Raw genomic sequence first — 14,617 nt, 5'->3', positions numbered from 1 at the left:
GGCAGGTTTATGAATCATGAAGCTCGTGATTCTTGTGCACCGCCTAAGAGAGATTCCTATGCAGTCTTCCTTGTTCATACAAAAATCTCGGTTACATGATATACGGTGAACCCTTCCTAGTCAAGCGAGAGGTAGCATATCTCAATCCATAGGATTTCACGTGAACCAAAGGGATCGAACTTGCTTGGAACCTGAACTGTACCCTTCCAAATGGACGCGCGGCAATCATTTGTCCAAGGATGTGAGATGGAAGTCGGCTCCACCAAACCACCAGGCAAATTTCAAAGTCAAATGGGTGGAAGGAAACTTGCACGACCAACTTATGGCTATCTCCTGAATAAATAAATAAATAAATAAATAAAACATGCAAACAAAACGAGCAGCAAGGTTTGAGTGGTCTGGTTTCCATTCCAAAGCCTAGAACTCTATATAGACTAAATCATTCTGCTAGATCAAATCACTAAAGAACTCTATATCGCCGTCGATCGCCGAAGATATTTGTGGTTTTCCAACGCCGAATGTGTTGTCTCAGATGTGCTCCAACTTCAATAATCTTCTGCTGAGGTGAGTTTTGTCGAGCCTAAGATTGTCGATTGAGCATATGGTTTCTTGTATTAAGGTTACAATTAGGTGAGATGAATGATTTTTCCAGTAAAATATGATTGGCCCAAGACCATATACGTGTCCAACCCATGGATGGAGCTCAATAATTAATTAGAAACGTCTCATGTGTTAAATCCATTGACATATTGCCTGCAATGACGGCAATTCATGTTTGTTTATAATATTAATCTCTGTCTCTGTCTATGAGTTGGACACGTTTCTTGCTTACAAAGGGCCTTCCTATGCGATGCGCTTGGTGTCTTGTGAGTTGGTGAACTAATCAAAAATGTGAAGCGGGGAAAACTTTTAGACTGTCACCAACCCTGGCCAAATCTGCAAGAACAGTTACAAGCGTAACTGCAGCAATCTGTGAAGCTGTGATAGATTAGTTGTAACTTTTATGTTGTGGTATTCTGCTTTTCTAATAGGCCCTCCTTTTGTTCCGCGTTTGCGGAGAGTCTCTCATAGTTTCCAACGACGTCGCTTGTTTATGATTCCAAGGCTCTCGCGAGCCTATGTTGGGAGCGCTCTGAGCGATTGCATTAATCTTCGCATGTCTTTTTTTTGAACTTCCATCGAACACTTAGAAGGTGGCTCCCCCGTCGGAGAAAGCCGGAGTCTGCCACCACTAGGTGAGGACAAGAAATCTAACCATGCAAAGTCGAGAGGGTAGATCTCCCACCGAATCTCAGAGAAGGAGGTGGAGAACCTCCACAGATGTTTCACGGCAGTCCTTGAGTTGCCGGAGGAGCATATCGAGGCCGCCGGGCAAGCTTGGGAGAAGGTGGTCGTCATTGTCCAGAGCCTCGGTTGACGAGTTCCGCTGAAGTGAGTGGCTCCGGAAGTGGCGGTGCATGAGAAGCTGCAGGATGAGGTGGAGGTGTTTCCCATCTCCGATGACCACCTAGTGATCAGATACAAATCGGAGGAGGACCAGAATAATGCCCTTTCTGGTGGCCTTTGGATGGTGGTAGGCCAGTTGTTGGCAATGGAGCCATAGGCTTCCGATTTTGTCTCGAGATCGAACATGGTTAGATCGATGATGGTGTGGCTACAATTGCCGAAGCTCCTGCTAGAGTACTAGACAAGGCCACAATTTTGTAGATTGCTTTGGCTGGCTGGCCGCTGGCCATGGATAGCTTCCCCGAACAGCTAAAGAAGTTGGGTTTCACTAGGGTCAAGATAGCCATCGACGCCACCGAGCCATTATTTTTGGGGATTCAGATCAAGGGGAGAAGTAGGGTTCTATGGCAGCCCTTTGTGTACGAAAACATGCAGGTCTTCTACTACCAATGCGAACGAATAGGGTACGCAGTTGATGACTGGAAATTTCTGGTGCCAGAGCCAGTGATGGATGGGGGATGCGAAGGATCGTATGAGGCTCCGATTCCAATGGTGGTGGAGGCGGGCAGAGGTTAGGAAAATGGTTGCAAGCATGATACCAAGTTGGACGAGCAGGGCCAGAAGCCTGTGTTCGGCCCCTAGTTGGCGATTGGCAAGGATTCGGCTATCGAGGGCAGTGAAGGGGACGCTAAGGACCAGGATGCCTTTACACTTGACCCAGCGGGCAGCGGATCTCTCACTTGCCTTTTGCAGATGATTGCTTCTTGTTGGCCCGAGCTATCACGAGGAATGCAGTGGCTCTCAAACGGATTCTGGAAGACTACTGTGTGGCCTCAGATCAAAAGGTGGATCTATCTAAATCAGCTATTTATTTTAGCCCAAGGACTAAGCCGAGAGTGAAGCAAGCTATTAAGAAGTTCTTAGGAATGCGGGAGCAAAAGGGACTGTGGAGCTACTTGAGTGTTCATATCACTAGAAGGAGACTACGAACGATGGAGTGTCTCAGATTAATGCAGTGTGACCAGGAGCGGCTGGAAAGTTGGAGATCCTCTTCTCCATCCATAATGGGTAGGCTCACTCTGGTGAGATTGGTGTTGATCTCTATGCCGGTCTACCTCATATCTAACACCATCATTTCAAGGTCTACGTTGCTGAGGATCGAACAAATATTCCATAAGTTCTTGTGGGGCTCGTATGGCGGTGGGCATGGCATGCATTTGATCGCTGGCGAGTAGTTTACCAACCAGTACAGGATGGTGGGTTAGGTGTTTAGTCCTTACTAGGGAGGAGAGAGGCATTGATTGCCAGGCATGCCACGACGTTAATTCTTGAGCCCTAGTGTCTTTGGAGCTTGGTGATGAGGGCCAAGTATGGCCCATGGACTAGTGATGGGGAGATCCAGAGTGGACAAAGGAGCTCCTTCATATGGAGGGAGATTTATGCATATGCTTTAGGAGTTTTGGCTAATACCAGATGACTCATTGGGGATGGGTGGTATATAGATGTTATGGGTGACCCCCGGATGGACGCCCTCCCATTGAGGTTTTGGTCGACTACGGTCAATATTGAGGTTATGGAAGGACTGCATGTTTGCGATCTTCTGCACCCCGATGGGAGAGGGTGGGACTCCAGCCGGATTAGCCATCTTTTTGGTGAGCATCTGGAGAAGAGAGTGGGCAGTTTCAGGGTATGATGCTCCGGATGTAAGGGTCTGGAGCTCATCTTGCAGCCCGAGGGTCAGAGTGAGGGATCACTACGACCTTTTCAAGAGTGAACAAGTTTAAAGGTGGGATTGTGCCTGGATTTGGGGGTTTGGTCTTAACCCAAGAGTTGCTCTGTTCCTTTGGAAGGTGACTTGGAGAAGGCTTTCAACTAGGGTTGTCTTGAGCAGGCACGGGATGAGCATCCCACCGGCTTGGTAAGGGGGAAGTAAATTACCCTAGAGTACTAACCGGCGACTTCCCTTGCCCGCTTTTGCTTCGATGAAAGCATTGGAAGTGCTGTTGATTGTGCTCCTCAACGAAAGAAGGTCAGTAGTGTGACCGAACTAATTCCTTCCTCCAGTTATTAAGGAGGTGGTCAGGTATGCCTCATTCTCGTCCTGGGACGATTAGGGCTACTTATGTTGCCTATCATATTTGGATGGATAGAAATTCTTAGATCTTCGGAGAGAGCATTCTGTTGCCAAGGCTTATCTTGGAGAGGACGCATATGTAGGCTGCAGAGATCATTCATGCAGGTCCGTCTGGAGAACCTATGACAGCTCGGGGCGCTTGGGACTCTACCTCTGCTCTAGTAGTGTCTCGAACGGTGTTTATCACCTAGGAGCCCCCTTCCTCAAGTTAACTTTGATGAATGTGTTTTAGATGACAGCAGTAAGGATGAAGCATGCTTTGTGATCAGAGGCCCGGATTTTAGAGCGATTGCGGCTCAAAAAATGTCAATTTTTGACATTTCGGTCCATGGGGCAGAGCTCAGGGCAGCTTGGGTTAGTTTCAGCCATGCCAACATATGTTGAGGGCTAATGTTGTCCTACTAGAGGGTGACTCAGCCATTGTGGTCGGATGGATCCAAGGGCACCCTAGGGAGGTAGGGTGGTGCCACCACCCCCTGCTTCGGGATATCTGGGGTACGAGTGGTGGAGGTATCATCTTCGGGGCGAGGTATCTCTACAAAAAGACTAATGGAGCTGCGAATCGGGTGGCTTTTTTTGTGGCGAATTATTTGGGTGAGGTTCTTTGGATTGATGAGATACGGTTGCTTCTGGCGCTCCAAAATTTACTATTTTTTTATTTTTTTAGATATATTTATACTAAGTTATATTTCGCTGCGGAAAAAAAAAAATCTTTGAGCAGGGAAGAAAAGGAAGAAAAGTAGTTAATCATTTCCTAGACTATTTGGTTCACGTGATGTGTCTTGTAAGTATGGTTTAATATTTCCTCCTCCTATATATTTATTTTTTTACTATTTCTGTAAGATAATGGCTTCAGTTAATCTTTTTTCCCTGATAAAATTAGGTCTTCAGAAGAAAGAAGGATGCATGCAGGAGCGGCTGGGATCTGCGCTGTCACACTGTTCCCCGCACCTGGAAGCCAGCTTCGAACATAACAAGATTCCCTCTCCGGCCCGAGAGAAGTGACAGGTCGCGGTCCCATTAATTGCAAACACCTCCCACTCTATTTAGCCGCATGTCATGCTAGCCCTGTGATCCCAATGGTAGTGTAATCAACCCGAGCCGCCTCATTTCGCCGTTGCCGTGGGCGCAAACCGCGAGAGCAGATCACGATCGAAGTAGGCAATTGCTTAGCAGACCAAACTGGAGATCAGGTGATCTCCCTGGAGCGCAACTATTCCACGGTCCTGATCGCTGGACCATCCGCCATTCGTGGCCAAAAACCACTCCACATGATGACGCACCGCCCCCATCCCATTGCAGTAAAGTATTAAAAACTTTGCGCAACCGACAGTGGAGGACAGACAACAGGCTTTCATTTTTTTTTTATCTTTTTTTTTCGAACATGTTGCTGCATGTTAGTTCTGAATGAGCTTTGACCATCTCAGAGCAGGGCAGACCGCAGACCTGGACACTAATGTCTTGGTTCTTGAGAGTTGAGAACCTCCATTGACTTCAAAAACCTCTACAGGAAGGGAGAGAGCAGAGAGGGGAAGAAGGAAATGGCGAACAAGGTGACCCACATCTCCGATTTGATCCACCGGGTCGCCTCCTCTTGTCTCACCCACCATCTCGCCGGAGCCCACGGACTCGAAAGATGCAACGGTGTCGATGGGGAAACAGAAGAGGAGGAGGACGCTGTGGAGGAGGAAGAAGAGGAGGAGGAGATCAAGGAAGAAGAGGAGGAGGAGAATGGACCCAAAATCTGGGAAGAGGAGAAAGGCGCTGGTCCTAGTAGAGCGTCGGCGAGTGTGAGGGAGATGGAGACACTGATGGGCGAGGTGTTCGACGCGGTTTCGGCGGTGAAGAGGGGCTACGTCAGCCTCCAGGAGGCGCACTGCCCGTGGGACCCGGATAAGATGAGGGTCGCCGACGCGGCAGTGGTGGCAGAACTGAGGAGGCTCGGGAGGCTCCGGGATCGTTTTCGAAGGACCGGTTTTGGTGCCTCCGCCGCCGCCGCCGCCGCGCCGCTGAGGGAAGCGGTGGCGCCGTACGAGGCGGCGCTCGACGATCTGAAGAAGGAGCTCAAGGCGAAGGAGGCGGAGGTAGAGAACCTCAAGGAGAAGCTCCGGAGCACCTCTAACGGCGGTTCCGGCAGAAAGCGCCGGCTCCATTCCAGCAGGAGGGTCGGATGCATCAGTGTTTTAGGTCAACCCCGAATATCTCTCTATATTTACTACGACGCCCTTTAGAAACCATCGTAGTTCGACACATAATGTAAGGGTAATTTAGTCCTTTCAAAATTGTAAACATCTGGTGACCGGATCTCCATTGTTTTAAGTGTAACAGGGGCCCCGGCGATGCCCACTCCGGAGCTGTTCGAGACGTACATGAAGCAAGTAAAGTCGGCGTCCAAGTCCTTCACCGCCCACCTCCTCTCCCTGATGCGCTCCGCCCGCTGGAACATTGCTGCGACCGTCCGGTCCATCATCGAGGACGGCGGCGGCGGCGGCGGCGTCGATGGCGCAACAGACCACAATCCTGCCATCGCCGAGATGGATCCTCACCACGCAAAGCACGCGCTGGAGTCGTACGTGAACCGGAAAGTCTTCCACGGGTTCGAGAATGAGACGTTCTACATCGAGGGGTCCCTCACGTCGCTGCTCCGCCCGGCCGAGTTCCGGATCGACTGTTTCGCCCAGTTCAAAGACATGAGGGGGATGGACCCGGCGGAGCTGCTGGGCGTGCTCCCCACGTGCCAGTTCGGCCGGTTTGCAGCCAAGAAGTATCTGGCCATCGTCCACCCGAAGATGGAGGAGTCGCTGTTCGGCGGCGTGGAGCAACGGCGGAAGGTGATGGCCGGGGCCCACCCGAGGACGGGGTTCTACGGGGAGTTCCTGAGGCTGGCCAAGGCGGTGTGGCTGCTGCACCTGCTGGCCTTCGCGCTGGACCCGGCGCCCAACCACTTCGAGGCGAGCAAAGGGGCGGAGTTCCACCCGGAGTACATGGAGAGCGCCGTCCGGTTTGCAGGCGGCCGGTTCCCGCCTGGCTGGGTGGTGGGGTTCTCGGTTAGCCCTGGGTTCAAGCTCGGGAACGGGTCCGTGGTCCGGGCGAGGGTGTACCTCGTCCCGAGAGCCCACGGGATGTGAAGTGCGCCTGAGTGGACTGTTCCTGTCTAGAGGCTGCCGGAGCTCCCTGGTATCGAAGCGTTGAATCCCTGCCAAAATAAAGGGTCTGAGTCCTGTGCGGCTTCACGTAATGGATGGTTATCACCCCATGTAGTGATGATAGTTTCGGAACTACATTGCATTTTATGTTTTAGTGTATATATATATATATATATACTTACTTTAATTACTAAGGAGTACTTATTAATGAAGAGAAAATCTTTAGTTGCTTCAGGAAATATAATTCAAGGGATAAGGGGACTTCCAGGGCACTGTTCTGAGACTTGGTCTACCATTTTTGAAGGTGCTATAATGATTATGGACTCATTTCAATTGGTCATTAATAATGATGAATGTGCATATGTGCTATATCATCCATGGATCTTCACTGCACCTTTGTGCAGGGTTATATTTACTTTTAATTCTTCGACTATTTTAGTCACCATGAAAGTTTCTGATCTACCATAGAACTTTACTTTGACCCCTTTGCCAATTAAGGCAAGGGCCGGGAGCTTGATTCCAAACTCTTTTCTCTTTGGAGCTTGTTCAAACTATCTTTTCCATTCCCCTCTACACAAGGAATTGGACAAATCATTTGTCATGGTCTTCTATATTGTCGCTTGTTTGGTTGGCGGGAAGAAGAGAAGAAAGTGTGGTCAATGAAAAAATGACGAAGTAGCTTATATTTGCTTGAAAGTTTTAAATGAGAAAGATAGGAAAGTAGTGAATAACTCTCGGAATTAGGAAGGATAGCTGAAATTAGTTTAAATAGTCTAAAAGAGTGATAGGGTATTTTCATCAATTAAAATGGCGGACTTGTGTTGGCCGGTGAGAGGAGGAACCAACTTCAAATATTTTGATAATGTGAAGGGCTAATTTGTTATTTTCAAACTTAAGAGGTATAAGTGAGATAGGCCTAAAGTAGGGTCTGCTTCGGTAATTTTATTTGGTTTCTTTGCATATATATCCTCCTAAATATTAAAATTTATATGAATACTCTCCTAAAATTGATATTTCTATATATACCCTTATAAAATACTTGTTTTGTGTGTGTACCCTTTATTTATTTTTTTTGCATATATGCCCATGCCATCTAATGCCGTCAAAAAATTAACGGTTTAAAATTAAAAAAAATGAAATATCTTTAATGGGTAGATATGTAAAAAAATATTTATAAAGGTATATATGTAAATGATACTTTACGAGGGTATTCATACAATTTTATATATTTGGAGGGTTTACATGTAAAAAAATTTAATTTTATTTTTTTCTATTTCAACTTGTTTTAACACTCGGATTTGTCTAGTGTCTCCTCCTTAATATTTTTTAAAATATAAAAATATTGCTTAAGAAAAAGATTGATTTAACAATTAGATAATAAAAAAGATTATGGAAGTTCTTTTACTAATCATGAGATTATTTATAACAACCGCTATATCTTATTTCATCGAAACATAATTTGTAATATTTATTGTTATAGATGCATATATGAGGGCATACATTAGAATATAGAAAATGATTAGAATCTTTTAAAGGCACAGATAGATTGCAATGATCAAGCTTCTTTGCTATTGTTACACTCATGATTGGAAAAATAACATCAATCATCTCCAAGCAAAATCATTGAAAGACTTCAAACTGTTCAGACTTATTAACAATCTCTGCAACTATGTGGTAGAAGGCCACTCCTTGCGTTGCATACCTTAAGCTATTTTTCTTTAGAGCATCAATTTTATAGAAGAATTAAAGATTTAGTATATGGAACCCATCTTGTCACAGTAATTTCAAATCAGCCACTAGCCTACATATGAGAAATTTTTTAACTCTAAAAATATAAACATTGCAAATCTCATATACTAAAAGATAAATATTGCAAATCTCTCATGACAGTTTTCTTTAAATAATTTAAAAACTAAAGATAGGACCTAACTATTTTTATGTAAAAAAATATATAATGAATGGTTGTCTATAGTGTAGAAGGGAGTCAAGAAAATGATTTTAATTCCAGACGGAAAAATAAAAAAAAAAAGTTGAGAGAGATTAGAGATATTAATTTCTAGTGAGACTTGTTAACGAGTTACCTACTTCAGAAATAAAAAAATATTTTATAATTTTAATTAATTTTTAATTTAAATAATATATAATTTTGGCTAATTATATTAGCTAAATTGCTACGTCAAAGGTATTCATAAAAAAATAATATTTTGTGAGGGCATATACATACATATTAATTTGGAGGATGCAAATTCTCATATTTAGAAGGGTATCTATACAAAAATCCAATTTTTTTGTTATGTATATATCCTTTGAAATATATAAAATTGTATGAATATCCTCCAAAATTACTATTTATATGTATATCGTTAGAATTATTTTTTTATGCATATTTACTTACTAAGAATATTTTCGTCATTTTAATTTTAAAATACTAACTTCTCAATAGTGTTAGATGGCACGGTGTTAGATAGCATATATATATATATATATATATATAATCCAATGGATTTTTTAAAATACATATCTTCTTAAATATTAAAATTTATGTTAATATTTTTTTTAAAATTAATATCCACACTCGCTCGCACGTACGTACGTACGTACGTGTGTGTATATATATATATATATATATATATATATATATATATATATATATATATATATATATATATATATATATATATTAGAAACTTAAAGATACCCGCATCCCCGGTGCCCCATCTCATCGCAGCGACATGGCGTGCGGCCAGAGACCTTCCAATGGTACCTACCATTCGAATCCAAAGCCCATGCCTCCGTCTCTCTGCTACCGAGAGTATCCGCCCTTGTTGCCCTATCCTCCGTAATCTATGAACTTTTCTGTTTGGTTGCAGAGGTTCTTCTGCAGCAACTTAGAGATGGAACCGCCGAATTCGAGCTCCTCGCCCCGCCCACCTCTCCGGCTTCTAATAGCCTTCGATTCTTTGCCAGAATTAGCTCTTCTCTGTACGTTCCATTCGCTTTTCCCCTCTTTGAGCCCATGTTTCTTCTATCTATCCATAGCTTTTAATAAGGTTTTCGATGCATCAAAAAATGATTATTCTTTTTCTAATTACTCTAAAATCTAAGGGGTGGATCATCACCGGCGATGAAGAAAGTGGAGCATCATTCAATTCGGAAGGTGACCGGTGATGGCCGTTGCATGTTCCGAGCCCTGGTAGATTTCTTGGAGCTCTGTCTTTTATCTTCTTGAATTGTTTTTTTAGTTATTTACAACCTTCTTTATACCAAATCATCATTTCACTTATTTATCTACATTCATTCTTTAGGTTCATGAGTTAGTCCATTTATGATATTACATATTATAGCTGCTTGTCTCCACATCATTCATTTCTGCATTTCAAAACAAAAAATCGCAGTTTTGTTAATGGCAGGATCCAATTAAAATATATGGGATCAATTTTATCCTGAGGGTTACCTCCTGTGCCACTATATGCTTTATTCTGGTTCAGGGCTCGATTAATTGACTGCCTTCATGAGCATATAATGGCTTGCATTTTTTTATGAACTTCGATCCGCATGATTCACAAAACTCGAGCATTACTTGTAGGTAAAAGGAATGGCGAACAACAAGGGACTTGCACTTAGCCTGGCTCAGGAGAGAGATGATGCAGGTAGCTTGGAAGAATCCTTTTCTTCTTCCCTCTTAATTATTGCAGAAATTCGTTATTGTTCACTTTTCACAATTACGGCATGTGTACAGCTTTGAATTAAATTTATCTGTAAAATGTGGAAAAGGTTCTACATCGTGGGAACTTTTGCCATTTTTCTTATGGGTAAAAGGCGAATGACTCTGAAATTTCAAAGCTTGAGATAGTAATTTCACACTTCAGGTTGATGGTTGTTCCATGGGAGTAGCATAGTTCAGAAAGTGTCAATCCTGGACTATTTAAAATGGTGCTGGTTTTTGACATGGTTATATGTTCACACGAATTTTCATTTGGTTTCAGAATTGTCTTGGTGTGATCTTATTATTAAAGGCCTTTGTAGGTTGAAACGACCCTGACAATTGGAAGCTGAGTATTGAAACTCAGCTCTATCTTCATGCAATAAATAAAGAAGCAAATACTCTGGCGGAGCAGACGACCCAAATCATAACAAAATGGTTATGTCCTTCCGGCGCATATTAGAAGGAATGGATCTCCATGTTATAAGAACCATGTGTAGAGGTTCTGTAATTGCCTTAAATGTGTGGGTGATCACCCCAATCTGTCCAAATTTTATCTGTACATAAATATGTCCGAGTACCTATATAGCGAATTTTATGTTTTCATAATATCTTAAGGTTTGTGGTGCATGGACTTCCATGCTTTAAATGGAAGACTTTAGCTTAGAAGCCATGGTTTTTAATTGTTGTAACTTGGAATGCAAGGCAAGACTTTGCAAAATGTCAACTACTAGCATCTCCATACTTCGAGTTGGCCTCAACAGAAGCTGATCATATGATTAAATTTAGGAACTCTGGTGTAGAGACCATGCTTCCATGCATGCTTGCTATTAGACAACAGAAGTCCACCAAGAATAAATATGAGTTGTATTTCTATTCTGGTGAATTAGCCTCACAAGTTCAGTGGTTTCAGAAATAAGATATTCAGTTTGTTCAGGAGAGTCTGTCAGTATGAAAAATGCTAATATTTATAGACGCTGAACTATGCTGTAACTGTGTTCATATTAAAGATTTTTGGACCGGACAATGATTTTTTCTGATGCATTCATTCAACATATATTGGGTATTTTCTGTAATTGATGCTTGAATTAGACTATCACAGTCGGACATGATCTCTATGTTCCTGGTCTTCTTAGATGTACTAACTTCTGATATTATCTAGATGAACTGCGGATGGCTGTGAAGGAAATTATATGTGACAGTGAGGATGCAGAACGACTTCAGTATGAAGAAGCACTGATAGCAATTACTGTGGAAGAGTCTTTGAAAAGGTGAGTTTTGGCATGCCATTCCAGTACTGGATGATTATAAGATATATGCCCCTTGGAAGAAAATTAGTTTTTCCATTTTTACTGTAGATATTGCAAACGCATCCAACACTCTGATTTTTGGGGAGGAGAATCAGAATTATTGGTATGTATACACTTTCTTACGTATTCTAAATTGTATGATCATCATATTCTCCATGAAATGGAGCTAAATATATCTTTGTCAGATGCGTCTCATTATTAGGTGAAAGAGTGTAAACTGCCGGCAATTAATATTTTCCCTAAGGTTGTAATGCAACCATGATGGTGTAACATGCTCATTTGTGATCCCGCCTCCTTTTTTTTCAGTACCTTATCTCGAATTTTCTTGTAGCTTATCAGAACTTTTAAATTTATTAATCGATGAGCTAGTGTCATTTCTTAGATTGCAGTTATAGTGCAAAACTCTCCATATCATAGTAAATCTATGTCTGAGGTATACTTTTAGAATTTTCCTTCTAGTTTTTTTATTCAAACTCTTCTCACAAAAATCTCCACTTCAGGTGTTGTCAAAGCTATGCCACCAGCCAATCATTGTCTATATACCTGAGCATGAGGTACATTCCCATTTTCAGTGCTTGCATGGAGATTGCAGTTAAGCTTCAATTCTGATTTACATGATTCATGGATATTCTTTCTATTATTAACTCTCTCTCAGATCAGATTCCAGTTTGAGCTGTAATATTTCATTCTGGAACAAAAAATATTGTGGCAAACTGTAGCCTTTCTTTGTTCCTATTTGCCAGAAGAGGTCATTCTACAAAATGAATTGTCTTTTCATGTGATTTCATGTGACAGCTCCTACTACTACTATGGAAATTTTGATTCAATCATGTCATTTTAATTGCTAATAACTTTATTATTTAGTTGAGCTGCATAAATTGCTGTCCTGCCTCTAAGAACTGGTATCTATCATGCAAATAGTAATCATTTTTACCACCTTATGGACACATTTTGATCTAACAACTTTTAGCAAACGAACCAAATACGGTAATGTTGCATCCTGAATATGTATGTATATGTTAGGCACCTTTGATATCAGTGGCCATTACCAAGCCTAGATCAACTACTTGGTGATTTATTCATAATGGCTGTCAAACAACAGACATGTTTGAATGAACAGATAGATTGAAATGTTTTTATTGGTTTGAGATATGAGAAATCTCATGCTGACAAAAGATCTCCATCCTCATACTAATAGATGGCAAGGTGACAAATATTGATGCCAGCCCTATGTAGATTGTATTAGCCTTGTTGGCTATGACAGACTGGTTTTGTATTGAATTCACCCTCGACACTATAACTCATTGCCAGAGTCTCTCTCGTTACTAAGTTTTGCCTAGCTTGCTTCTAAATGTCATTTTTGTCGACTGTTATCCGCTGCAAATGATAGAAAATATTAACAAATTTCTTCTAATTCTCTTGATTTTTTTGTGATTGCAGTAATGTTGAATAGATTTTACCTTAGGAATGTATTAATTCTTTTATAATACGACTCAGGTTTTAGTATAGGCGGTCCTTTAAGCATTTGAAAAAGTTGTTTATGAACAAGAAAGGAAGGCCATGATCACATATTTGGGTTAGCTTCATTTGTTAATATAGCAGTAATTTAAGCTGATGCAAAATCAGCTTTCTGTTTTGAAGTATATGTCATGAACTCCAGGGTTTCTGAAAGTCAGACGAATTCTTTCTGGAGATAAACATTCCGCTTTCAGTTTGTCATAATTTCTTCAGTTAAGTCTATATGTATATATGTACGTATGTATGCAGTATGTATAGAGAGAGAGACTTAAATGATAGTTTCTTATTTTCAAAGGGTAGATTTTTCTCCTTTTTTCTTTAATTACTTCTCCATTTATATCACATTGCACCAAAAAAGTGTTTTACATCAGGCAGCTTGGTAGGACCCTCTATTGTATATATTGGTTTATGTGATTGAAATGATGCTTCTCGCTGTAAAATATTATTGGTGAAAGTTTTGTCGTTGTTTTAACTCCTAACAGCATACTATGGGAAGATGGGGAAATGGCTTTATACCTATTGCTGAATATGGATCCGAGTTTGGCAAGAAGTCAAGAAAGGGGAAGCAGAGGATGCCAGTGAGATTGTTATATAGTGGAAAAAACCATTATGATTTACTTGTTTGAGATGTGGAATTTTGTAACTTGTTGGTTGTATTGTTCAAGTGACCTCGGTAACATAAAAGATCCATCACCAAAGTTGCAGTTTATGTCTAAAATCTTTTATCCTTCTTGATGGAGGCAATCACTCTAGTGCTTTATATCTATGAGTGCTAAACAATGCCATCAGCGAAGTTTTGTCATCTGCTGGTTTTCTTGTAATCGATGCTGAAATTTGGTTATAAAGACCAATTTTTTGTCTTGTTATATGTTTTTCAGGGAACAGTTTTTAGTTTTATGCATCAGAACAGTGTCTGGTAGAAAAGATAAGATAATCTAGGATGATGTTATTTACACCTTTACTTCCCAACATTGATGTTAAATGAAGATGGACCCTTTTTGTGCTCTAATCTACTTCCCTATGATAGATAATAGATTTCCACATCGCTTTCAGAGTCATTCCCTGTTCTGGCAACTAATCCATGTAAGAGATGATGCGTAGCAAGGAGACAGCAGGGAATGCCTTGTTTGAATTCACCCACTAATGGTTTCTGGGGCACAACTTGTGGGGGCTGGTTTTATGTGGCCACAAGTCATGGCTGTTTTTCAATATCCTGATTGACATTTTTTTGTCAGTATATATCGAGTTTGTTTTAGTTTGTCACTCTGATATTTGTTACGATTTTTTAGTGTTTGCCTTCCAGAGTTGTGGAAACTGATGCTTATGTTGACCTTGATCTAAAGATGGGGCATTTGGCTTG

The 14,617-nt window shown here is 41.7% G+C and overlaps 2 protein-coding genes across 2 annotated transcripts; both read left to right on the top strand.

Annotated features, from left to right (window-relative positions):
* The first annotated feature begins 4,887 nt into the window (after nucleotides 1–4,887).
* LOC103713723 (protein GRAVITROPIC IN THE LIGHT 1-like) lies at nucleotides 4,888–6,880 on the top strand. Its single transcript, XM_008800737.4, has 2 exons — nucleotides 4,888–5,767; nucleotides 5,909–6,880. The coding sequence occupies exons 1-2, from the start codon at nucleotides 5,122–5,124 to the stop codon at nucleotides 6,706–6,708; spliced, it is 1,446 nt and encodes a 481-aa protein (XP_008798959.2). The 5' UTR covers nucleotides 4,888–5,121; the 3' UTR covers nucleotides 6,709–6,880.
* Nucleotides 6,881–9,413: 2,533 nt separating this feature from the next.
* On the top strand, nucleotides 9,414–14,123 carry LOC103713722 (OVARIAN TUMOR DOMAIN-containing deubiquitinating enzyme 3). The gene is made up of 8 exons (XM_008800736.4): nucleotides 9,414–9,486; nucleotides 9,597–9,708; nucleotides 9,832–9,919; nucleotides 10,313–10,376; nucleotides 11,592–11,700; nucleotides 11,788–11,842; nucleotides 12,240–12,293; nucleotides 13,740–14,123. The coding sequence occupies exons 1-8, from the start codon at nucleotides 9,459–9,461 to the stop codon at nucleotides 13,881–13,883; spliced, it is 654 nt and encodes a 217-aa protein (XP_008798958.1). The 5' UTR covers nucleotides 9,414–9,458; the 3' UTR covers nucleotides 13,884–14,123.
* Nucleotides 14,124–14,617: the final 494 nt, after the last annotated feature.

Source organism: Phoenix dactylifera, chromosome 12 (genome assembly GCF_009389715.1).
Source record: "Phoenix dactylifera cultivar Barhee BC4 chromosome 12, palm_55x_up_171113_PBpolish2nd_filt_p, whole genome shotgun sequence".
NCBI lineage: Eukaryota > Viridiplantae > Streptophyta > Magnoliopsida > Arecales > Arecaceae > Phoenix > Phoenix dactylifera.
The sequence above is the reverse complement of the archived record's forward strand: the minus strand, read 5'-3'. Positions and strand labels throughout refer to the sequence as shown.